The sequence below is a fragment of the Dipodomys spectabilis genome, unplaced genomic scaffold, assembly GCF_019054845.1.
Source record: "Dipodomys spectabilis isolate Male_0828 unplaced genomic scaffold, ASM1905484v1 ptg000288l, whole genome shotgun sequence".
NCBI classification, from domain to species: Eukaryota; Metazoa; Chordata; class Mammalia; order Rodentia; family Heteromyidae; genus Dipodomys; species Dipodomys spectabilis.
The window spans coordinates 5,390,710-5,418,101 of record NW_024870965.1 but is presented as its reverse complement, the minus strand read 5'-3'; the positions used below and the strand labels follow the sequence as shown (position 1 = coordinate 5,418,101).

Below are 27,392 nucleotides of genomic sequence, written 5' to 3'. Positions count from 1 at the left end.
TCTACTTTTCAAAAAGGCAGGTGTACCTAGAAAAACGTTCTGTTTCACTTTCCTCAGTGGCCCTACCTCATGGAGAATCTTCTGCTGCGTAGACCTCCCTTTTGTTTTATGTACTTACTCCTGCTCTTGTATTTGGAGAGTCATAAATATGTCCATATATTTGTAGGATAATTTACATACTGCTTTGTAGTCTGTCCTGATATCCTCATTAAGCATGGGGCAACTGGAACACCATTTTCCTGGAAGTAAGAGAGTGGTCAGGATATTAATGAGCAGCTACAAAGCTAGCTGGAATAAAGTAAACCTGCCTGCCCATGCCTGTTGCTCTCATTTTGTCAGTACCATTTGCCAGTTGTGACCAAGTATCTATACCTAGTAAGATGACTGATACTGAAGGCAGAGTATCTGAAGATTTAAATTTAACAACCTATGCAACTATGAAATAACTTATGACAACTAGGAAAGTATTTAAGCATGAATTTATCTAGTCAAAGAAGTAAACAAGAACTTCTGTGGAAGGATTTTGAGGGAACTAAAGGAGATAATATATTTAGATTATATGGAGCAAATGCAATTGCCATTGTTCTTGATATTTCATTTTTGTTAGGCAAGCCTAGTCCAAGGCTAGAGGTCTGTTACTGTTGAAATTGGAGTATTTCATTTTTGTTAGGCAAGCCTAGTCCCAAATCTAGAGGTCTGTTACTGTTCAAATTGGAGTGTTAATACAATGCTGACCATTGCAAAGTGAGCATACAAAGTTATGAGACTGTTAGGAATGGTCACAAATAACATTTTTTTTCTTATAATCTTATGTTTAATGACTTACAATTATTTCAGAAATCTGGAAGAAAGTAGATTTTTTTTAAGACAATATAGAGAAAACTGCTGAATATAAACATTTTGAGTATGTGATACGGTTATTTACTGGTGATTTCATGTTCTATAAGATATTTTTTATTTATTTCAATATAAGATTGCAGAATTATCTTCATTCTTTTGATTCATATTAATCTCAACTAATTTGGAGCTCCATTTTTCTCTGTTATGACCAATCTGTAAGCTGTACTTAGGTTGAAATTATTTTTACAGTAAGATTTTAATACGTGGTTAACAAATGTAATGATGATAATAAATGAGCAAATAACACTACAAAGAGTGTTTCATCTCCTCATAAAGTTGCAAAGCATTATTTGTTTGTCAGGACTCTTTATTTTGCAGATGAAAAAACTGATAAAGTTCCTACAGGGAGTGCTGGGATACACAGAAGTATGTTCATAGAGAAGTAATCTGCAGATGGCATTGATTGACTTGAGGCCATCAGTCCATACAGAGTATGATTAATTCCCACACAGATGTAGCTGGTGTGTGTGTGTGTGTGTGTGTGTGTGTGTGTGTGTGTGTGTGTGTGTGTGTGTGTGTGTGTGTGTGTGTGTGTGTGTGTGTGTGTGTGTCATGGGGCGCTGTCCCTCAGCTCTTCAGCTCAAGGATAGCGCTCTTGAGCCACTTGAGCCACAATGCCACTTCTGGCTTTTTCTGTTTATGTGGTGCTGAGGAATCGAACCCAGAGCCTCATGCATGCAAGGCAAGCATTCTACCACTGAGCTACCTTCCCAGCCCCGTAGCTGGTGGTTTTTAAGGATTTTCTTTTCAGCTTGTTTCTGTCAAGCCTTCAGCTTTAAGTATTATTTAGTATGGAATGATAAGAAATATTGCACCTGGGATTGCTGCTTATTTGGCATTTGAGAGTCACAGAATTGAGTATAGTGACTGGGAATTCCATTTTGGTTTCAAAGAATAAACTGGTGATACCAGAAAAATGAATGCAGTACTAATTTCATTGAAGGATATTTTAATACTTAATGATGTGACAGATGCCAAAATCCATACACAGACAGTTAAGTGTTACAGTCTGATTAAAAAAATAATACTGTGTTTACTAAAAACAACTTACATAATAAACAAGTGGGAATATCCCATAGCCTATGAACTGTTGTGTAACAGATAAGGATAAAAATATACTTTAAAATACTATGAGGACAGTTTCACAAATGAATAGAACTAAACTTAGCATATTGTTAGAATCTCTCTCTCTCTCTTTCTCTCTCTTTACCCCTACCTTTCCCCCTCCCTCCCTCCTTCCCTCTGTCCTTCTCTGTCTCTCTCTCTTTCCCCTCTCCCCTTTTTCCTAGGAGCTTCTAGCTTTCATGGTATATAGATGTATTTGAATTGAGCCTCAGAATAATCTTGTATGAGTAGTGAGTTCTTTAAAAAAAAAATATTGGCCAGTGTGTTGAAAACAGAAGAATATTTCACTGTCTGACATATTCTTTAAGGCATCTTGCTTCAGACATGTTTTGGCTTTAAATTTTTAATGTGTTTTTAGTCTCTTGAAAATCTGATTAAAGATGTTGGTAAACTTGGGAGTACTTTTTAGAACAGAAGATGATTAAGATACAAAGGCGGCGAAGGCATAAACTATGAAGAAGTTAGTGTATTTTTTTTTTTTTTGGCAAAGGAAGTCACTTATTTGTCAGAGACTAGAACTCAGCATCAAGTTCATAATTATATATGTTGAAGTAAAAGTGTATGGAACAGCAGCTGTTGCTTTTTGGCATCTTTGTGAAAAGATGTTGAAGTTTAAGTATACAAACTATGAATGAGATTTTTATAAGATGACCCTCTTTTCTTCATTTGCTCTATATTCATCTACCTGTTAACATATCTCATTGTACTTTGGTAGTGAAAAATGTGTAGAACTGACTAGCCTTATAATTGGAATGCTTTTATTTTTAAAAAATAATTAAAATATTTAATTCTAATAATAAAATTTAAACAACTGGTTTACTCAAAGTGTACTAAATAATGACATAGTTCCTGAGTGAATTATATTTTAAGTTTTAGACACAAAGGCTTTTAAAAATAAATTTTAAATCTAAATAAAAAGTACATTTTGATTAAATGGCAGCCATATATCAGGAGATCAGTTGTAGAAAAGTAAATTTGATGTTTACCTCCTTGTAATAATGTTTATCTCTCGGCAGTGGATCTTTTTATAAAGTTAAGTATATTTTTCTTTTTTATTTATTTTTTAGAGAGTTAGTGATATGAAGTTTAGACTTGGATAATCACCAGTTTTACATCTATATAAAACTCTGACAGGGAGATTAGCACTTTTTATATTCTTCAGTGAAAAGTCTGTCATACCATTGAATAATATACTGCCAGTTCCTCTGTGTTTGGCAAAAATGGTGACTGAGTAAACTGCAAATAACTTCTTTCCTACTTTCTGTGAGAAAATGCACTTTCTGTGCATTGACTCAGGTGCTAGGGGGAAAGTTGGTAACTATTGCCCTGCCCAAATATTTCATGCTCTCAGTTACACAAAGCAGGGTGTACTCCACTTTATATTTGCCAGTGTGTCATTTGCATTATCAAGTGCATGGTTTGTAACAAATGATCCCAGTTGCTGCTTTTAACAACAACAAAAAAATAGTCTTCTTTAGTAATGATTGACCATTCTGATGTCTCAAAAAAATTTAAGCATACACTATTATACATGAAACATACCAATAGGTATTTCTTAACTATTTACACAGAGTGATTCATGTAACTTTTTATTTCATCAGTTTGGATGGCCTCCATGAGACTTTGAAGGCCTTTTCCTTTCAAATGTCTTAGTTTTTAAAAAATTTCCATTTAACATTACTAGAACCATTTGGAAACAAGCAGTATTTTCCGTGTGAAGGTCAGATAATAATGAAGATAGGAATACTTTCATGTACTGAGCAAATTATGTCTATTTCACTTTTTGAATTATTTTTGTTTGAATGGCGATGGTTCTGTGTTAGGTAACACTGCCCTCAGAGGGCCGAGGTGAGGAAGTTCATTCACAGCACTGACAAGTAGCTCTGCTGCTGTTCATCTGCTTGCAGGCTTGGAGGGGAAAATGGGCTTATTTGAATAATCGAATAGTATTTGATTTATGGTTGCATTTCTTTGATATGTTCAGTTATTTTTAAGGTGTTAAGTATATGTGTGCCCCTGAATTTGATGGCAGCATTTAAGCACATTTAGTTCTCTAAAATAATGATTAAAAATGATTAAATTAAAAAAATGATTAAGAAATGACTGACTGTAATGACTGATTTATAAAGAGTAGAAGAAAATTATCTGGAGAGTTTTAAGATTTTACTTAGGTGGGTTTTTTTTCTGTCTTTGATAGTAGTCTAGTTAAAACTTATCTACAGTCTTAATTTGCATATATAGCAGCATTCATTGGGATGGAAGCATATATTCTCTAATTATATCTTCAAAATATGAATAAAGAATAATTACTTCATTGGATAATCAAAGGCTTCTATGTAAACCTACCAGCAATTGAAATATACTGTTATTCTTTTTTTAAAAAGCCTAATAGTGATGTGTGGCTTAATGTGTCTGAACAGTTTAAATGACGATTCACTTGTATAATAAAAGATGAGTAAGAAAGGAATAATGTCAAAATCATTATATGTATCCTTTGCTCTGTTCTTTCTTTTTGTATATAGTAACTTTTTCATGAAATAATTGAAAGAAACATTAAAGTGTTTAATAATTCAGTGTAAACACCTTTAATTTTTAAGAATTAGCTATTTAATATTAAATCAGAGGATTTCAGTGAGAGTGTTGTCAGCTTTTAACTAGTAAGTTTAACTGGTTAAGCATAAGTGAGATGCAATTCAGCAGCAGCAGCAGCAGCATTATCATCATCATCATCACCACCACCATTATTAATGAGGATTATTTTGTCCCGGTACAAAGTTTTGAACTCAGGACCTGGGTGCTGTCCCTGAGCTTTTTTGCTCAAGGCTGGTATTCTATCACTTGAGCCAAAGCTCCACTTTTTGCTTTCTGGTACTTAATTGGAGATCAGAGTCTCATGGATTTTCCTGCCTGGGCTGGTTTTGAACTGTGATCATTAGATCTCACGCTCCTGAGTAGCTAGGATTGCAGATGTGAGCCACCAGTACCTGAAAGAGTTCATCATTATTAATCATGGTAGTTGAAAATGGCCAAAAACAAAGGGATGACAAAAATAGAATTTTTTCCACAAAAATCCCTCATTTGTTCAATTAGGAAAATGAACAAATTTCATTTTATTTTAAAAACTGTACTTTCATGTAGTCTAATATTTGGCACACATGAGTCACTCATCAAATCTTTGCTTTCCTTCACCGCGCTATATCTTATTCAATTAACAAATACTTATATAGTATCTAATGTAAGCCAGATGTTATTCTGTGTGTTTAATAAATATTTATTTCTTTATTATTATTGCTTCCAGTTTTTAGAAGAGGATTTTGGAGACTGGGAGCATGCCTGTTTGATACCCACATACTTGGTGAATGACAGACGCATTTGAATCTGGGCAGTCTGTCTTCACAGTGCACTCCCTACCACTGCATGGTATGAAGCCAGAGCAGGGCAGAGTGATGACCTCTATTCACCTCAGCTCTGCCTTTAACTGACTGTTCTGTGTCTCAGGGTCTCAGGATGCCGTGGCACCTGCCTCTCAGCACTACTGTGAACAGCTCCCTTGTGGGTGCCTGAGCACAGGGCAGGGCTAAGGACTTCCTTGGTTTTTCTTGTTCAGCCATCATTTTTTCCTCTTAACCTTTGACTTGCAAGTCTCCACTTACTGTCTAAGGAAAAACAAAGGGCACGGAGTTATTCTTTGAATAATAAGAGCCCACGGGTTTGATGCAATATCAGTTTTGAATCCCAAAGTACTGGAAATAAATGTATGGTAGGAGAGACCTTTTGACAAGAATCAGAGATAAAGCCCTGTTCTGTTACATTAATTTTTGTTATGTAGGCAGTGAATTTAGTAGAGAGGAGGGATGAGGGATAAGTCGGCTGAAACTCGGGCGTTCCCTAGGGCGTAGGCCTCCTGATGAGCAAGGACTACGAACTTGTTTGCCAGACCCAACACGACCAGCTACTCTACTGCACACCATGCCTAGAAAGTGGACTGAGCTGTAGAAATGTGGTAGCAGTATTTATTATTGAGATAGTGGTTACTGCTTGTCTGCTATGTGTTAGCTGAGATACATATCAAGGCAGTCGTTGCTTCCACATTTGATGTTAAGATTTCCCACTGCAGTTTCTATATAAGGTAAGATACTACATTTACTTGAATATTCAAGAGAATGTGGTTGATAAATGGAAAATAGTTACAGTAAAGAAGTAAAAATTTTAAGTTGGTCCGTATCTTTGCAATACTTTACACTTTGTTAAAATTGTATAGACAAGACATCATATTCATTGCAGTGTAGTGTGTAGAAATGGAAACTTTACTATTATGCAGAAAGCAGATTAAAAAGAAAGCTTTGCTTTCACAACCTACGAGGGTGTAAATGTAAGCAAAATAATAATTTAGCTCACATTTACCCAGCAGGAAGCTGAGTACAGATTGAGTAATTCTCCACAACATATCTACTGCTATGTAAACTCATCTCATGGTTTATTCTTCATTAAATTGCAAGAATGTTGTTTTCCATTGACTGGTGTGTGTGAATGTCTCTCCTCCCTCACCCTCTCACCTCTCTCCCTCTCCTTCTTTCTTTGTCTTTCTCCTTTCTCTCTCCCGCTTCTCTCTTTTCTCTTCCCCTCTCTCTCCCTTCCTCTCCCTTTTCCTCTTTCCATCCATATGGCTTTTCTTCTCTCAGAATAAAACTTGACACTATAATTTTGTTACGATGTTGCTGTGTTAAATAGAATACAAGTATCCCTAATGGAACCAATATTTGATTGACCAATTTATGGAATATCACAAAACAAATACCAGAATGCTTAAGGTAGAAGGTAAATTATGAAGTTTTGAGAAAGTAAAAGGAAATAGCAATGAGAGAGAGTACTAACAGACCCGCTACTCTGAGAAGTTTAGGGCGCAGATTTTTCTTTTCATTACCTCAGCTTCAAAGCAATACATGGACCTCAGCCTTCTTTAAAGAAAAAAATGACAGGTTCATGCATTATGTAGTAGAGGCAGAGCTTCTTGACTATAATACACTTTTCAAAAGAATCATGAAGGGACATATGTGGGAAGACAGAAGAATGGGTTTACATCTGGAAAGTTTTTAAGGCATCTTTGAATCACAGAAGCAGATTAGCAAAATTGTAAACAATTTCCATGTGGCCAGTTGCAGGGTGATAGTGACTGGTCCAGTAGCAGCCAGGCCTCTCAAAGAGGCCTGGGCAGGGCCCCATCCTGAAGCATTGCAGGCTCATATGTGCCATCTGCCCAGTCCCTTCAGCATAGGAGAACCATGTCCCTTCCTCAAGGCTCAGAGAAATGCCAAGGGTAGAAGACACTGTGGTCTCCCAGTGCTTCAGATTTGCCTGAGGGCAAGGAAAGAACTTTGGAAAGCCTTAGTGAAGGGAAGCCATAGCCTAACGTTCTTCACCAAGAATGGAGAAGGAAATGGGAGAGATTTTCATTTTCAAAAAAAAATTTTGAAACAGTCTTACTAAGTTGCTCAAACTGACTGAAAACTCTTGGGGTTCAAGCAGTCCTCCTGGCTAAGCCTCCAGACACCCCCAGTTTTAGTCTTGAGTTAAACATGTTTACCTCATCCTCTTGTTCGGTGTTCTGGTTTCTTAAAACTGCCCACTAGAACTAAAACTTGATGATGTTTGCATTATGCATTCTTGCTACTTGAACATATTTTGACACCAAAAGTAATCTATTTAGAAGCCTATTTCCTCAATTCTAAATACATTTTTAAACGCATATTCTTTGACCTATGATGTTCATTGAGCAGCGTCTTAGAATGAGCAATCTTGGAACCAGTATGTTTCATAGACCTCTCCTAATTTTCAATGGTTACTCAAACCGGCATACATAAAGCTGCTGATGGTAGTGGATGACACTGCATTAATGTCACAGTAGGTTTTAGCATTTTAACTTGATGAAGGGCAAGAAAAGGACATATTTGAAGGACTTGGTGAAAAGGAAATGATAACCTAAACATGTAAGTTCACAGAAGCTGCAAAATTTTACGTATATATATATATGTGTGTGTGTGTGTATATATATATATATAAGCTTATATATAACATATATGCATATTTGTGTATATATAACCTATTTTAATATATAAATATATAATATATGTTTATAAAATATATAAAATATAAATATATATGTATATATTTATGTATTTATAGTATAAAATATATAAAATATTATACACTATGTATTACATATAAATGTTTTAAATGTATAAATGTATTTGTATGTAATAAATGTTTTATTTATTTATTTATTTATTTTTGGGTCTGGTCATGGGGCCTGACCTCTGGGCCTGGGCACTGTCCCTCAACTCTTCAGCTCAAGGCTAGCGCTCTACCACTTGAGCCACAGCACCACTTCTGGCTTTTTTCTTTTTGCTTATGTGGTGCTGAGGAATCGAACCCAGGGCCTCAGGCATGCAAGGCAAGCGCTCTACCACTGAGCCACCTTCCCAGCCCCAATATAATTTATATATAAGATAACCTATCTTAATAAGGACCAAAGCATTTGCATCTTTTAAAAGTTAAATTTCATATTTCCTCTGCGATTGAAAAAGTACTATAGTAGTTCCCTATACATAGTATAAGATAAAATTTTCAGATTAATTTTGAGGCATATGTAAAATAGAGTAAGTTCAGGGAAAAGCATGTTCCCATTGTTTTCTAAGAGACATGGACAGCAGTCCATTAGCACTTAGAGGCCTCCTCTGTAAAAAATATAGCAGGCAACTTTAAAGATTTCAGGTGTTTTTCTATATTTATTATTATGCCTTATTCTGTAACAATATTTAGTTTTAGGATAAGAAATCACACAATTATGAATTATATAATTCATTTGGTTGGAAGATGGTTAGAAAAACTTATGTTTACTATATTGTGAAGTATGAAATTAGTTCCATTTCATACTGATACTAAATCTCCTGTCTGAAGTAGACTTTTATATAAGAGTATTACTGAAGATAGGTTCGTAAGTCATTTAAATTTATTTTTTACTGAACACTATCATTTTCTGGTTTAAAGCTCTGCTCTCTGGAAATTTTTTAAAAAGCTTGTGTTTTCATAGTGCTGGACATTTGTGTATATCAATAAAAAAATCAGAAAGGCCAGTTGTAAATTTATTTACTTATTTATTTTTGTCAGTTGTGGGGCCTGAACTCGGCCTGGGTACTGCCCTGCAGCTCTTTAGCTCAAGGCTAGCACTATACCAGTTGAACCACAATACTACTTCTGGCTTTTTCTTTCTATGTGGTGCTGAGGAATAAAACCCAGGGCCTCATGCATGTGAGGTAAGCACTCTACCACTGAGCCACCTTTCCAGCCCCAGTTTATTTTTATTTAAGAAAGTTTTTTGACAGTACTGGAGTTTAAATTCAGAGCCTCATGCTTACTAGGCAGGTGCATCATCACTTGAGTTATGCCCCAGACCTTTATGCTTTTAATTTTGAGACAGGGTCTCCTTTTTCCCTGGCTAGTCGAGACCACACCCTCTTATTTGTATTTTTTGTTTTAGCTGGGATGGAGGGAGCATGCCACTACAAACAGCTTTTTCTGTTGACATTGTGGTCTCAGTAACATTTTACTGGTGCTGGCCTTGAGTCACAGTCCTCCCAATCTCAGCCTCACAAAATAGCGAGGACTACAGATGTGAGTCACATGTCCAGCTGGTGGGATGAATTTATTAATGCAGTATTTATTAGTTTAGTATTTATGCAGATACTACCGAATAATCACAGTACCATTACGAATTATGTTATCAAATTAGCAGTTCCATTTAATTTAGAGTTTAACACTTGTTAAATATGAAATGCTAAGAACTTTTACAGTATGCCCTTACAAAAATTCTTTATGTAAGTATGATATGATTCCCATTGTACAGAGGAAGAAGGTAAATATAGTGGACTGGCTGCATTTGTGCAGCCAATCAGTATAGTCAAGAGTTCTTAATTATCACGTTTTACTTAGAAAGAAAATTTTAGATGCTCTATCTGTATACTCCAGATTGTCTTCAACTTATGCTCTTTCTACCTCAGCTTCCTGAGTCCTGGAATTACAGGTATATACCATCTTGTCCAAGGTAGAGTAGAGAACAAACATTTGAGAATGTTTATTCTTTGTTCCTTGCAGAGTAACTAGCTTTAAAATCCAATGTTGTTTTTTTTTTGGGTCCGGTCGTGGGGCCTGAACTCTGGGCCTGGGCGCTGTCCCTCAGCTCTTCAGCTCAAGGCTAGTGCTCTACCACTTGAGCCACAGCGCCACTTCCGGCTTTTTTCTTTTTGCTTATGTGGTGCTGAGGAATCGAACCCAGGGCCTCATGCATGCAAGGCAAACGCTCTACTACTGAGCCACCTTCCCAGCCCTAAAATCCAATGTTATATATAACAAATGTGACTTGCCAGTGGTAGTTTAAAAATCTTTATCCTCTGTGTATCTTAGAAAAGCTCTGAATTTCAACTTGGTTGCTTTACACATGTTACTCTCTAGGACCTTTTATTTTCCATTTTATTTAAGCAAATAGCATATTTTAAAAACAATGACTTTGTCTCCATAGATACATAAATGTGGATTTATATTCATTTGGATTATGTTTGTGCTTGTTCTAGTAAAACATAAGTTAATATATATGTGTTTTTAGTACCATCTCATTTAGCATTGGATTTCAATAGATGGGTAGGTCTCTAACAGCTAACTAAGCATTGCTACAGCAGTTTGTACATGGTTCAGCTCATATCTAACTTTGTATTTCTCTTGAAGTTAGAGTTATAACTCAACACAACCTAGCCTTAAGAGAAATCATGTTTATTTTAATAAATTTTAAGCAGTGTGGGAAAGTTGGCAAAGGACCAAAATCTAGAGTCCTTATAAGTAGAACTCTGCACTCTAGAAAACAGCCTCTTCCAACTCTGCATTTCACAAGTTGGATTCTCTCATTTTTATAGAAGCTATAAGGATTTTGTCATTTTCATTCAGGAGATATAAACCGAATCTGTATATTATTCCATGCCAAGGACTAATGAATTCGATTTTTGTTGTTTCTGTTCTGTGAATAATCCTTTGGTTACAGTGATTAGAAGCTGTATTTATTTCCCGTGGTGGTTGTAACAGAGTGTAGCAGGGTACATTGATTAAAACAACAGAAACTCATGATTCTGTCCTCGTTGTATAGACTGGAACTTAGAAAACAGGGTGTGACTGAGCCCACTCCTTTTGAAGGCTCTAGGGTCTATTCCTTATTTCTTATGGCTTCTGGTGGTGGTAGGTGCTTTTTAGATTATGGTGTATCATTCCAGTCTTTACCTACATGGTTACATTGCCTTCTCTCTATGCATCACTCCATTCATACACAGACATTTAAAATTGGGTTTAGGGCTCACTCAGATAAGCTAGCAGAAGCTCTTTCTCAAAATCATTGACTTAATCACATCTTTTGCCAAATAAAGTGACGTAATATTCTTAAGTTCCAAAGGTTAGGATGAATGCATCTTTGAAGAATGAATCATTTAGCTCATTACACAAGCTAAACTACCAGAATCCTTTCTAGGAAATGCAGTTATGCCCACATAAGGATTTGGTCCGTGACTGACCACATATTGAATAATGGTCGCAGGAGATTATAATGGAGGTTAAAATTTCCTGTTGCCAAGTAAGATTTTAGTCAGAGTTCAAACCATTCCTCATGTGCTTGTGATGGTTAGCAAACCTGTGCTAGGATATGTGCAGGCTGTACCATCCAGATTTGTCTAGGTACACTTTCTGATGTTTGCACAAGGACAAAATTGCCTTAAAAATGCTTTTCTCAGAGTATCTCTTGCTGTTAAGTAAAACATGATGGCGTATTTTGGAATTGGAGATAAAGTAGGTCAAAACAAAGTCCAGCCACAGGAGCAAGTAGAACACCTGCAAATGTGGGTAGAAAGTTGATGAGAAGTTTGTGTTAGAAATGCTCTCCAGTTGTCACACTGTACCAACTCACATTTGAATGCAGACAAATTTTGGATGTATATTGATGGATGTCTTTGGAACAGTGCCTTTGAAAAGTGGGGGGGGGGGGGAATCGGTGTGTGTGTGTGTGTGTGTGTGTGTGTGTGTGTGTACACTGGTTTTGGGACTTGAAATTAGGGCCTGGGTGCACTTTACCACTTGAGCTCTACTTCTGGCTTTTTGGTGGCTAATTGAAGGTAAGGGTGTCACAGATTTTGCTACCTGGGCTGACTTTGAACTACAATCCTCACATCTCACTTAGCCTCCTGGGCGTGACCTACCAAGGCCTGATTTCTTTTGTCTTTTTCTTCTTTTCCTTTCTTTTTTTTTTTTTTTTTTGTCAGTTGTGGGGCCTGACCTCTGGGCCTGGGCGTTGTCCCTCAGCTCTTCAGCTGAAGGATAGAGTTCTACCACTTGAGCCACAGCGCCACTTCCGGCTTCTGCTGCTTATGTGGTGCTGAAGAATCAAATCCAGGGCCTCATGCATGCAAAGCAAGTGCTCTACCACTGAGCCCCCTTCTCAGCCCCTTCTTTTGGCTTTTTGATAGTTAATTGCAGATAAGTCTCATCAGGGCTGGCTTTGAACCATGATCCTTAGATCTCAGCTTTCAGAAGAGCTAGGATTACACAGTGAGTCACTGGCACCTGGCTTAATTTTTTTTTTTTTAAGACAGGGTCTCACTACATGGCCTAAACTTGATTTTAACTTAAGATTGTTTTGCCTCAACCTCCCACGTACTGAGATGATAGATATAGCTGCCCTGTATTATTTTCATTATTAAATATTGACTAAAGCTTATTTTTTTAGGAAAATAACATTTTGTAAATGAAAATTATAAGTCAAGAAAATGAAAGAACACGGGTTGAAACACAGCTTAAAGCTATCTATAGTAGTCCTAGCTACTCAGGAGGCTGAGATCTGAGGATCATGGTTCAAAGCCAGCCAGGGCAGGAAAGTCTGTGAGACTCTTTTCTTTGTTTTTTTTTTTTTAATTTTGTTTTATTATTAAGATGCTTTACAGAGGGGTTACAGTTACATGAGTGAGGCAATGAGTGCATTACTTGTCAATCATTGTTACCCCTTCCCTTCCTTGTTGTTGTCCCAATATCCCTTACCTTCCCCACCTCCCCCACTCCTTCCCATCCCCCTCCCCCAACTCTTCAGTAAGCCATTGAGAAAACCAACATGAAGTGGCACTGTGGCTCAAGTGCTAGCCTTGAGCTGAAGAGCCCAGGCGCAGAGTTCAAACCCCACGACTGACCAAAACAACAACAACAAAACTGTATACAAGTACACAGACAAAGACATAGATGTTAACAACACAGGTTAAAGGGCCATGACATAACAGTCAGTAAATGTGCCTATTATTAGATTTGCACATACTTCCAGCTAGACAACCCAAACATTTCCTAACATTAAGCAACAGTTGTGCTCTGTAGCACCACGAGAACTGCATGGCCATCTGGTTCTATTTTCCAGTCCTGTACTGGATAGTTGTACCCTGCTATTAGATCTCAAGCACCTGTAATCCTAGCTACTCAGGAAGCTGAGTTCTGAGGCTCAAGGTTCTAAGCCAATATAGACAAGAAAGTCCCTGAGAGACTCTTATCTCCAACTGAGCCAGAAGTGGCACTGTGGCTCTAGCCTTGAGCACCAAGCTTAGGGCCAGCGCCCAGGCCTGAGTTTAGGACCCAACACCAGCATTTTTTTTCCTTTATATAAAAATAATACCAAGTAGTCAATGGTACATGAGAGAGAAATACCTTTTATTACTCTTGCAAATGTTTTTCACCAAAATTCATAAATACTATATGCCTGATTTTGTCAAGGCTTTTAAAACAACTGGAAATGTACTCGAACAATCATCTGACAAACTGGAAAACCAAACAAAATGCTACTCAGATGAATGATTTCTGGAGGAATAATGGTGCAAATGAATTATCGAAGTGTGGAATTATTAAAAACAAAACATGTTTGGGTTTTAATTGAATCTTAATTGTAGGTTTATGTATTTTCTTTTGTAAGCTTAGTTAAAAGAAAATTGCCTAGCTAAATTTTTGGAGGCCAATGTTGTAGGACATACATTGTACCATAATTTATTTTTCACATGAAAGCTACTGCTCATTTCCTTTTAGCATTAACACGTGTGTTTTCCTCATGCAGGAGAATATATAAAAAACTGGAGGCCACGCTATTTTCTTTTGAAGACAGACGGCTCATTCATAGGATATAAAGAAAAACCTCAGGATGTAGACTTACCTTACCCCCTCAACAACTTCTCAGTGGCAAGTAAGTCCATTACCTTACTACCGATTCACTTCACATTTACTTTTTCTTAGAATTTTGTGTGTGAAATATGTTGGGATAGCTGAGAAGTCTATGGAAAAGAAGCATTCATAGTTACACTTTTCTTATAAATGTATAACAAAAATTAATTTTTTAGAAATGCTGTAATTGTTTAAACATAGCACAAAATTAACTGAAAGATAACTGGTAATAACAATTATTAAAATTACGTTACACTCAGGCCTTTTAACACTGTTAAGACCTATTGATTCATCAGTAAAAAGGACTTTTCTGTGCTAATTGAGAAGTAAAGCTTTTTAAAGTTGGGTTTAAATCAACTTCTGTTATCTGTGAAATTGAGATGAAAAGTTTAACTAGATGACCTCCTTAATATTCATTTTGGATGTGTTTACTTGTTATGTTTGGAAAAGACATTTTAGAAAATTGAAGGTTTTTAAAAACCCAGTTAAATAACAACCAACATCCAAGAAACGATAGTGTTCGAATGTTATAAATTTCATATTACCACTGTAAGAGCCTGGAGTCTGTTTCTATTTTTAATGATTTTTAAGATAAACTAAAGTTTTTATAGTTAATTGAATGATCATGTTCATATCAGTGGATTCTTAAGTAGCAATTTTTTTAAAAAGAGATCCTATTCAGGTTAGGATAGATGGAAGAGGGAGACACTAGAAGATACAATATAGTTATAACATATTGAATTGAAATCTCTTTGTATAACTACTTAAAGATAATAAACCCCTCTCATATATACTTTAAAGAAACATCTTTTTCTCCATCAAACTGTTTATTAGATAGTAATGGCTTTTTTTTCAGTAGGAAACTGTTTTTAAATCTTTCTGATAGTTGGAATATTATCTTGTATTTATTACTGATTTGAAAACCTATTTTCCTTCTAAAGATCCTTTGCATGAACATTGCTTTAAAGTGATAGAAATTATCTGAAAAGATTAGCAGCATATAATAGCCAGTATAGTTCTGTTTGTCTAGTTTATAAGCAGTTCTGTTGGTTTGTCTGAAATAATTTATAAATGTAGAGAATTCCTATGTCTGCTTATCAAAATGCAGCATTTCTTGACCTTATGCAATTTCACACCCCAACAAGTTTTAAAGACAGACTGTATGTCACAGTCTGCCAACATCTGCTCTAACACTTCCACTGGCAGAGGCTGAAATAAATGCTGTACTCTTGGGGAGAGATCCTGTTCAGTGACTGACAGTCATCTGATATACAGAATAAGTACTAGTTGACATCTGTAGTCTTGACTTGTATAACCAGCATCACTGCTTGATTCAGAGTGGTGAAGTTTTCAATATTATTATTAGTGTGAATCTTAGAGCAAGTAAAATTATCCTAATTTACTATTTTTAAAGCTTTAATGTATTATCTTAAATTCTACTAACACTAGTAATTTACCTAAGGAAATAATGAATTCAGGGGAATGTTATCAGTGAAGTTTCAACTTTGGCACAAGCTGTAAGAATGACCTTCATAGATCATTCTCTTTAATTTCATTATTGGCGGAGTGGAAATGTGACTTCAGATGACAGAATTTCTTTTAGGTAGCATTTGGAACAAGACAGTGTTACTTTACCAGTAATGCCACTTTTACCTTAGCCTCCTTCACTCTGTGTATGTGGAGGTCATTGTTTATTTTGGCAGTATTTGAACTGAATGCAATGGCCTCGTGCTTGCTAGGCAGGTTTTCTATCACTTGAATTATGCCCAGGCCCTTTTTTCCTCATTCATTTTTAAGATAGGGTCTAGTGATTTTTGCTCACAGCTGGTCCCTCTCCCATTGGTGAGTCCTTAAGCTTAGGTGTGATGATGATCATGGGAAGTGTGACTGGACTGGGGGTGTAACCTAATGGTGATCAATGAGGAACTGAGTAAGGCCTGTTAGTTAAATTCTTCTCTGCACCTCAGATAAGGATGATTCTTTCCTTTGGGAATAGTAAATGTAGCTCTCACATGAGAATCCAGCACCTGCTTCAAAGGAAGGTCTCCTAGGCTTTCTGACCTGCTTTAGAGGAAACGGGCAGGAGGAAGATGAGAATAGCTGTCCTGCTTCTACTATTCTCTCATTTTACGGCTCCTTTTTTCCTGGAGTTAGACCCAAGCTGCACCACCCTATCTCGGTGAGGAGGACCTCCTTCTTGAGATCATCTCTCCCTCTGTGTTCTGTGTCACTGTCACCTAGTTTTTTGTTTTTTTGTTTTTTTTTTTTCCTTTTGAATGGCACAGGATTTTGGTACTTAACAAAATCTAGCCAGGAATCGTACATACCCCTTTATTATAGCTTTTCCCTTGTGGTCACAATAATTCCTCATGTTTCAGTGACAGTGTATGCAGCTTCTTCAGACAGGCTGGGGTCCTGAGCATTGGGTTACTGTTTTAAACTGGCTGTGTACATCGCTACCCTAGAGACTTTGGAATTGACATGTCCTAAATTGAACTCAGGATAAGTTTTTCTGTTGCTTCCCCTTTATTCAATATCATTCTGTCTCTGTCTAAGCAGAAACCTGGATCTATTCCATTCTTTTTCTTTCCCGTCACATCTTTACTCCACTTTCAATCCATTTCTGGTCCTACTGATTGGTTTCTTATTTCTTGAACCTGTTATGTCTTTTGCTATAATCACCCTGGAATGAGCACGCGTCATCTCTGCTATAGATTCTTAACTAGATTCTCTGTGTCTAGTTTGTATCATTCATGTTCTTCCTTTGCATGGCTGTCAAAATGATCTTTCTAAAATTACATCCTAACTATGCCACTTGCCTCTGAAAGCCCTGCCTTGGATCTTTATTGCCTACTGGATAACGTCCAGCTTCTTAATATATCATATAAGGATCTCTTCAATCTGGCCTCTCCTTCCAACTGTTGCTTCATGTCTCTTCTGCTTTGTAGATTTGCTGCAGAAGCCTTGTACTGTTTATGATTTCCTAGCCAATCTCAGCTGCTTTTCTATTCAGCCTTTGTTTCTCTCTGCTTTGAATGTCATTTTTATCTCCTTAAATTTTAATTTCCACTCATACATGATTTAATTCAATGTAAGGTCCTCTCACCATTCTTTCTTTTTTTTTTTTTTTTGGGTCCGGTCATGGGGCCTGAACTCTGGGCTTGGGCGCTGTCCCTCAGCTCTTCAGCTCAAGGCTAGCGCTCTACCACTTAAGCCACAGCACCACTTCCGGCTTTTTTCTTTTTGCTTATATGGTGCTGAGGAATCGAACCCAGGGCCTCATGCATGCAAGGCAAGCGCTCTACCACTGAGCCACCTTCCCAGCCCCCTCTCACCATTCTTTCTAAGTGACTTCTTTTTTTCTTTCCCAAAGTTCTTATCTTCTTCTGTTATCACATTATTGCTTCTTGGCTATCCTCATCCTGCTTGGGTCATTTCCATTTATCTTTATTAGGGAAAGGATCTTAGTCTTATTTATCTTATATCGCCTAGTGTTAACATATTATGGCTTTAATATCTCTTCTTGAGTAAATAACTGAAGTCATCTAGTTTAAATTTCTTTTTAAAAGAGAAGAATGAGACCTTTGGAGAGTCAGTGGTTTATTTAATATAATGGTAGTTCAATATTTAAATTAAAACTTGCATTACTCAATTGTCATTTAAATGTTATATCCCTCCCTTCATATGATGGCATTGTGTTAGTCAGCTGAGTTAATCAGCGTATAAAGAGAAAAGGTTTCCAGGCATGGTGGCATGTCTCTATATTCCTCAGCCTTAGGAGCTGAGTCAGGAAGATCATGAGTTTGAAGCCAGCATGGGCTACATCAGTGAGTTAAGGGTGAGACTATGGGGTACATAGTGAAACCTTGTCTCAAAGGACAAGAGGAAGAAAAAGACAGACAGAAACACTATGAGAAAAGGGTTATTTTGACTTTGCTTAGGAGGGTCCTTTTTATAACTGGCTGGCCCCATTGCTTTTGCAATATGGTGAGACAGTAAGGTGTGACCATGTGCCAAAGCAGGACTGGTTCTCTTTTACTAGGAGAAAGGAAGAGACCAGGGTGCCACACTCCACTCAAGAATATTCCCTAGTGACTTAGGACTGCTGATCAGGCCCACCTCAGTTTCTAGCACCTCCCAAGAGCTCCAAGTAAGGGCTATGTGTGCAACATCTAGGCCTTTAGGAGGCTTCTAAGATCCAAACTGCAGCAGATACTTACCACAGAATTAGAGTAGTGAGACCTGATTTCAGGTCCAGTGTCCAACACTTGTGTTGGTAAGTACACTTTGCCATGCAGAATAAGAAACTCTCCAAGTACTATAGACTGTGGCTATTTGGCCTTTATCCTTCTTTGTGTAGATCTAATGTGAATCATATGAGAAGATGCCTTCTGTATGTACATCATGTAGAGATAGAAACTTCTTCTGTGACCAGGAGCAGCACGGGTGGTCTCTAATGATGGTAGGTTGAGATCATTGGTATACACAAAGCAAAGTTTTTGGTTGAAAAATAGTGTAGGATGTGCTTAAAGGTACTTTGAGCCAAATGGCTTTTCTACTTGGTAGTTGTTGCCTCTGACATTTTGACAGTTACCATCTTTTCCCCAAATTCCTAGCTTGCTCAGCTATAAGTGTAAGTAGTCTTATGGAGGACTTAAGGACTTGCTTATATAACTTTGGGTTCTTTCTGTTTCCAAAAGGTTCCTTTTTCCTCTCTGGGGTGGGAAAGGGAGACATGTCAGCCCTAGTCCCAAGAGCACCTTCTAGAACTGAACTGTATATCTGCTACAGAATATTGACCCAACCTAAAATAGCCCTCTTCTCCGAAACCTCTTTTTACTTGTCTTACAAAAAATAGGTCAGTCTGCATTTCTAGGCCATTCCCAAAATGAAGTGAAATATTTTCTTTATATATTTGTCCTATTTAGTTCTTTCTCCCTTCCAAGGATTGTAAGGAAATTATGGGGCTTCATTTTAATGATGATACAAAAAAATGACAATATATAGATTTAAATTACATCCTCCTTTCCTTTCTTTTTCCTTCCTTTATTTTTTAGTGCGTGTGTGTGTGCGCGCGTGCGTGCATGCGCGCACACGCACACATGCACGCATGAATATATACCAGAATTTAAACTTAAAAACTCTTGGCCTCATACTCACTTTTTCCACTGAAAGCTGATGCTCTGCCGCTCTGGGCACCCTTCATTACCAGCATTCTCTTGGTGAATTGGAGGTTGAAAGAGCCTTCTGGAGGAATTGTCTGCCTGGGAACTGGACTTACCCTGAGATTTTCAGGTCTCAGCTTTCTGAATAGCCACCAGTGCCAGTTAAATTGTACTCTTTTTTAATTTTATAAATTTAAGAATTACCTGTAAGTAGTTGTACCAAGGGGTTTCAGTTCCACATGTCAATTTATGAGTACTATACATCTTTTATTTTAATAATAAGCATTTTGCAACTGGCAGAGTGAGCAGTGAGAATATTTAAATATTAAAGTGAACATTTCAATTGTTAAAATTAGAAGAAAAATTCTAGTTTTCTGGAAGTTCCTGTCCCTCCATTAAAAGTACCCAAAGACTGGAGTTAGTTGTACAACTTTTATAAGTTTCATGATTTTTAAAACACCAAATTATACATTTTTAACTACAAAAAGAAGTGACAGTATATAATATTACTGTATATAATATTATACTGTGTCACTTAATGTGTCCTCCTGGAGAAACACAACACAGTCGATTTGCTGATATTTTGAAAAGTTTACAAATAGGCAAATCAAAGGGAAAATAAATGACTAAAATTGCTTCCAGGATAAAAAGGAGGTGTATTTGCCTGATTTTGAATTTTGCATAGAGGCCACTTTAAAAAGCATACACACACACACACACACACACACACACACACACACACACACACACACACACACACACACACACACACACACACACACACAAAAGGAGGTGTATTTGCCTGATTTTGAATTTTGCATAGAGGCCACTTTAAAAAGCACACACACACACACACACACACACACACACACACACACACACACACACACACACACACCAATCCCACACATACAAAGCACACACACACACACACACACACACACACACACACACACACACACACACACACACACACACACACACACACACACACACCGATCCCACACATACACCGATCCCAAAAACATTTTCTGTTTTTAATGAACATCTACTTGAAAATAAATCTTAATTTTAGTATTGATTTTCTTTCAGATATCTACTGTATTATAATTAGATACTATATCGAGTAATGCTTTAAAATTATAGGAATACAAGTAAATGTTCTTCTCAGAAAAATTATACGTACTTTGTGTTTAAAATTTTGACTTGGTGTTATCACCAGGCGTCATTCTGACCTTAGACAAATGGTAATATAATACTGCTTCTAAAAAGCCCTGCTTTTTCTCTTTGTCCTGCTAAGTCTTGTTGTCAATCAAGAAAGATTACAGTAATCAGTCTTGTTGTGTAAGACTATTAATAACATTAGAGTCTTAGATAAAAACTCCCTTTCTTCTACTTTGGAAAGGTGGTGAGATATGAGACTCGAGGTTCTCTGGATACCCATGTTTCCTATTTTCCTTTTGGGGGCTTTGGGCCATGTGTATCCAGAAGATCATTTTATCTGGCTGCCAAGGCAACCAAAGATGAGACTTGAATTCAACAAATTAAGGCCCACAGATGGTGTTATATAATACCTAAATGTACCTTGGAAGGAAAAAAAGCTCCTCACCCTTGGATAGAGACAGGAAAAATAAAGATACTAGGGAAGTTGATCAGAAAGAAATCACTGAGAGAAGAATGCACTCCTAAAACAGAAGAAGCCACCTCTGGCATCCCAGGATCTGCAGCTTGAGGGAAGAGCCCAAAGGGCTCATCTGCACATCTCTGCACCTCGTACATCCATGTTTTCCTGCAAATTAAGCGCTTACCAGTAACCATGAAACCTATGAACTATACTACTACATGGAACCTCCTCCAAACCCAAAGTATTTTAGAAAATTGAGATTATTCCGAAAAATAGAAATATCTCAAAAGATAAAGATTCCAGGTAGACTCCAGGTAACAATGAGCACATTAAGTTTTAAAACCATTTCTGTGAAAGTTTGGCTGTCTTCCTATTGAATTAAATAGGTATGAAATCCTCAGGAATGAATGAAAACTCCAGATGGTATGTTATTTCCTGGATTCTATATAGAATGAAAAAATATCAAAGGAGAAAGAAGGATACATGAAAGAAGCAAATGTGGCACTTGAAATAATTAACAGAATGCTTTAATCATCGTATATATCTTGCTTTCCCTTGGGTCAGAATTTAGCTCTTGGAGCCTGTTCAGTTCACCTGATGTTTTCTGTGTAGTTTCTACAGTAACCTTGATGTTTATCTTGTCTTATAAGAGAATTCGACATAAGTTTTGACATAGGTAAATAACCTATTTAAAATCCTACCTTAAAGGCAATTATTTTATTTATTTATTTTTGTTGGTCTTGGGTCTTGAACTCTGGGCCTGGGTGCTGGCCCTCAGCTCTTCAGCTCAAGGCGAGTGCTCTACCACTTGAGCCACAGCGTAACTTCCAGTTTTCTAGTGGTTTGTTGGAGATAAGAGTCTCACAGACTTTCCTGCCTGGGCTGGCTTTGAACTTTGATCCTCAGATCTCAGCCTCCAGAGTAGGTAGGATTACAGGCGTGAACCACCAACGCCCGGCAAAGGCAGTTATTTTGAACAAAGGTTTTAAACTGTAGCTTTCAGGTTGACAGGACACTTGGTCTCTTTTAGATCTTACTCTTTTGCTGTAGGAGAGGTAGAAGGATTTGCACCTGCACCCTGTGTGTGATAAGGCACAGGTAATGGGTTTATTGTAGAATATCTTTGCATTGAGTGGTTTACTAATAGGTCATTGTACTTTAGATTTTCAGGTAAATATCTGAGTATATAATACTATTCAACATCAGGTAGCCTTTGATACTGAGCTAATGATCCTGGTACTGTTATCTTACTACTGATCCCACCATTTTCCTCCATGACATCCTTTCATAGATGGATAGTAAAAATAACTCACATGTCTTTCCAATAACATTCATTTGTGACCTGATTAAACTTATAGATTGTAGAATGTAGATGCCAACCTGATTCATTTGTTGAGTATTTTTTCCCAGTAAATCATTTTTTAACTTAAAATTGCTAGTTTCTAGAAAGTAGAGTGTGTAATTTATTCCCTCCCTTCCTCCCTCCCTCCCTCTCCCTCTTTTCCTCCCTCCCTCACTCCCTTCCTCTCTTCCTTCCTTCCTTCCTACCTTCGTGACCTGAGGCTTGAACTTTCTGGGCCTTGGCACTGTATCTGAGTTCCTTTTTCTCAAGGCTAGTACTCTACCACTTCAGCAACAGTGTCACTTTGGGCTTTTTCTGTGATTTAATAGAACATAAGAGTCTCACAGACTTTCCTGCCCAGGCTGGCTTCAAACCAAGATCCTTAGATCTTAGCTTCATGCATAGTGCATACACTCACGTGTGTGCGCACGCAAACACGCGCGACATACACACACACACACACACACACACACACACACGAGCTTTTGCTTGAATGCATTCCATCATGTGTGAGTTACATGACAACTCTCTTCAGGAAATGCAGAGGCCATAAACAGTGGTGAGCCAGGTGTTCTGTACAGTGGAACTTGTGCTGAAGCAGTATAGCTGTGGTAGCCAGCTTTGAGCTGGTAATGAAATGATCCTGAGACTTAGTTTTCTCATATGTAAAGGATATTGAAGGATCTCTAAAATCCTTTCTTCTAAAATTCAGTAATTTGACTGTCAGCAGCAGATAGTAATTTCTTTAATTATTCAGTGTGTTGAGAAGTACTAATAGTAAATCACGACTTGTTGAGCACTTGGGTGTTATATACATATAAAATACTATTATGTGCTGTATATATAATACTATTAATCTGTTTTACATCTTTTCAGGAAAATTATCTATTTTATAGCTGGAGAAATTAGCTCATGGAATTTCCTAGCATATATCCTAAGTGATGGAGCTAGCAAAGCCCACAGTCTTTCAGACGTTGACACCAGCATTTTTTTTGTCTTCCTCCTACCTAGCCAAATTATGTCTAACTACTTGAGGGTCTTGGGTGACAGCTGTTGTGGTGTGATCAGACCATGCATCTGGTTTCTCAGTATTATGAATCGGATCTTGTCATTCTGTCTGGTACATTAAGATATACTTCAGAGTTTTGCTTAATTTTATTTGAAGAAACTGAAGCTTAGTACAGAAGAATCATTAGTATATGACAATTTGGGCACTGATTTTTCTAATTATATATTACAAGGTATACTGCAAACACTAATTGGTAGAGGTTAAGATCATCTGGCTAGTTTTGATAAAATATAATCAGCTCTCTCTCTTTTTTTTTTTTTTGGTTGGTTGTGGGGCTTGAACTCTGGGCCTGGGCGCTGTCCTTGCACTCTTCAGCTCAAGGCGAGTACCGCTTGAGCCACAGCACCACTTCCAGTTTTCTAGTAGTTTATTGGAGGTAAGAGTCTCACGGACGGGCTGGGAAGGTGGCTCAGTGGTAGAGCACTTGCCTTGCATGCCTGAGGCCCTGGGTTCGATTCCTCAACACCACATAAGCAAAAAGAAAAAAGCCGGAAGTGGCACTGTGGCTCAAGTGGTAGAGTGCTAGCCTTGAACTGAAGAGCCAAGGGACAGCACCCAGGCCCAGAGTTCAGGCCCAACGACCGGACCAAAAAAAAGTCTCACGGACTTTCCTGCCTGGGCTGGCTTTTGAACCAAGATCTTTAGATCTCAGCCTCTTGAGTAGTTAGGATTATAGGCATGAGCCACCAGCACCCAGCTTAATCATCTCATTTTTAACAAATTAGAATCAAGGATCACATTTTGTTACTTGTTCTGAATTGTTAATACTAAATCACTTTATGGTTTTCCTCCTCTATATCTTTATTAATTAAAAGGCATTTGTTGTATTTTCTGTACTGTTAAATGAGGCCTAAGGCCAGAGTGGAGGAAAGCAGGCCTTTCAACTTTGGAGTTTAGAGATGTAGAGGAATTGCTCGGGGTTGGAAATAGTGCATAATCAAGCAGATGCTAATGACAAAAATGAAATGCAGGGAAAGAGAAAAGAGTGGTGTGCCTGTTTGGAAGTTTCGCAGAGGAGAGTACATTGCCTCTTTATTACAATGATGTTTCTGCACTATAATAAGGTCTTTCATTGCAAGTTCAGCCTTTTTCATTCATTTGTTTTGTACTCTGCTTCCTGTTACTAATTGTCAGCACAATGCTCTTCCAACTATAAAGTCTCAGTGTCCTTTTGGACCAATTTGTCATTGTCTTTGTCCCTCAACTCCAACCCATGCACTCAGAATCTATTACTATGGTTGCATTTTTAGACATTTTCTATGTTTGTAAAATGCCAGTGCTTTTGAAACATGCCAGAATAGTCCATGATAATGATAATTGAATTGCCCAACTAGCAACAGTTATTACTTCCAAAAGCACACTGATAAAAGTTTCTGTTTCTTTAGAGTATTCTTATAATTTAATGTACATTATTACTTCATATGCATTGTTGCTTTTAAAGGTCACATAGAGGAATATATGTTATATTTGACAAACTGTATTAGTTACATTCATTGTTTACCTAAAAAATTCTTTGAAATTGCTGTGACATCACCAAGTTCTATGTCTATTCCTTTCCTGTTAATGGCTCTTTACTCTTAAATTTTTTTGTATGACTAAGGAACAAAGTTGACTTAGACTAACAAACCTGAATAATTCTGATATTAGACCCAGGCAACTCTGACTATATGTTAACTCATGGCAGGTTTTTTTTTTTGGTCCGATCGTGGGGCCTGAACTCTGGGCCTGGGCGCTGTCCCTCAGCCCTTCAGCTCAAGGCTAGCACTCTACCACTTGAGCCACAGTACCGGCTTTTTTTTTTTTCTGCTTATGTGGTGCTGAGGAATCGAACCCAGGGCCTCATGCATGCAAGGCAAGCACTCTACCACTGAGCCACCTTCCCAGCCCTCATGGCAGGTTTTTAACATTTTGGCCAATAAAATATTTCAAATGTACTCTCATCTTTGTTCAAATAATGACAGAAAGATATTTTCCAAATGTGATTTCTTAACATATTATCTATCACTTCAAATGTTTCTCATTTTTGTTGCTTTTAAATGTTAGTAGTAATTTTTTTCTCAAAGTTAGTTGCAATTATTTTTAGTGCATGAGTACTTAGTAAAAGTTAGGTCATTTGTGGGAATTTTCTCTGGAAAACATACTTCAGTACTGTATATGTCAACTGTTTCAAGTTTTTTTTTTTTTGTTTTTTTTTTTTTTTTGCCTTAAATAGCAAATGAAATATATGAAGCTTGTTAGAAAGAAATAAACCTTTATTTTCTCTTGTAAGCGAGCAACATTTTTAAGACAGAGAGCACATGATAGAAAAGAGCAAAAAATTTACAGCTAGAAAACCTAATTTGAGACTCAAATTAGGCTTGATGATTGATGACTTTAAACAAATGGATTTTTATTGTTAGCATAGATAATTTGTACAAAGGTGTTTCATTTACTGTGTTTGCTGATGGATATATGCATCTTGATCACCTACGCTGACATCCTTCTCACTCATCCCTTGCCCCAACCAGTGTTCATGAGTTTTCTTGTTCCATTTATACAATATGTACATAGGATATCATGACCATATTTACCCTTTACTCCTGCTTTTGTTTGTTCCCACTGCCACTACCACATTCCACATCTCAGTTTAGACATGTTTGAACATGATATTTCTTTGTTATGATGCCTGTGATTGTTCATAGTGATTTTACATGGTAGGCCTCCTATCTGAGAATACTATGTTTTAGCTAGGTTGATCCCACACCCTGTGTGTGTGTGTGTGTGTGTGTGTGTGTGTACATACACATGCCTATAGTGCCTATACATGCTTACATATATGTTTGGATTCGGGGTCTAATATCCACATACGAAAGAGAACATGTAACCTTTGAAGTAAGCTTGGCTTACTTCCATTAATAGGATTCTTTTACAAGTCTGCCTCTCCATTTCCCTGCAAATGACATAATTTCATTCTTCTTCATGGCTGAAGTAACATCCCATTGTATATACGTATGCCACACTTTCTTGATCCTTGCATCAGCTGTAGGGTAGGTAGGCCATCTGTATAGCTTGGCTACTGTGACTGGTGGTGTGGTAAGCATGGGTGTGTAGGTTGACTCGTGTTCCTCCAGGTAGATGCCTAAGAGTGATAGGTGGTTCTGTAACAGTTTTCTGATGAGCCTCCATGCTGGTTTCTGTAGCCGTGGCACTGACTTACAGCAGTGTGTTCAGTTGTCTTCCTCTGCATCACCACTAGCACCTGTTTGCTGTGTTCTTGATGGTGACCATTCTTATGGGTGAGATGGAATCTCAGTATTGTTTGACTTACATTTCCTCGATGGCCAGAACCGTGGAGCATTTCTTTTTGTATCTTTAGTCATTTGTTATTCCTTCTTTTGGGAAGTGTCTGTTTAGCCCTTTTGTCTGTTTATTAGTTGAGTTACTGACTCTTTGGGAGTTTTAACATTTTTGAGCTCCTGTATATTCTGGTTATTAGTCCTATGTCAGATGTATAAATGGCAAATAAAAAATGAAACAACTTAAAAAATCATGAACTGGAAATGATGAAAAATTCTGTAGAACTTTACTGAGAAGATTAAATGAAAGGTTATGTATCTTAAAGCTGTTTTTATATTGAGGTTTGAATTCAGTGCTTCCTAGATAAGCACTCTACCACTTGAACTATCTTTTTGCTTTAGTTATTTTACAAGTAGGGTCTCACGTTTTTGTTGAGACATCCCTCTTGGCAGGGATTACAGGTAAGCATCACCATGACCAGCTTATTAATTGAGACAGGATCTTGCTAACTTTTTTAGGGGTCAAGGTTGGCCTGAAATTATAGTCCTCACAATCACTATTCTCTGAATAACTGGGATTAAAAATGTAAGCCATCAGACCCAGCACACATGTGAAGTC

General features: G+C 37.3%; 1 protein-coding gene across 2 annotated transcripts in view; it reads left to right on the top strand.

Moving 5' to 3' along the window:
- Nucleotides 1-27,392, top strand: part of Akt3 (AKT serine/threonine kinase 3) — a 201,536-nt gene that overhangs the window by 90,647 nt on the left and 83,497 nt on the right. For both annotated transcript variants that reach the window (XM_042701145.1, XM_042701144.1), the window contains exon 3: nt 14,195-14,320. In XM_042701145.1, coding sequence (XP_042557079.1) covers nt 14,195-14,320 — 126 coding nt within the window. The remainder of the gene's footprint in view (nt 1-14,194; nt 14,321-27,392) is intronic.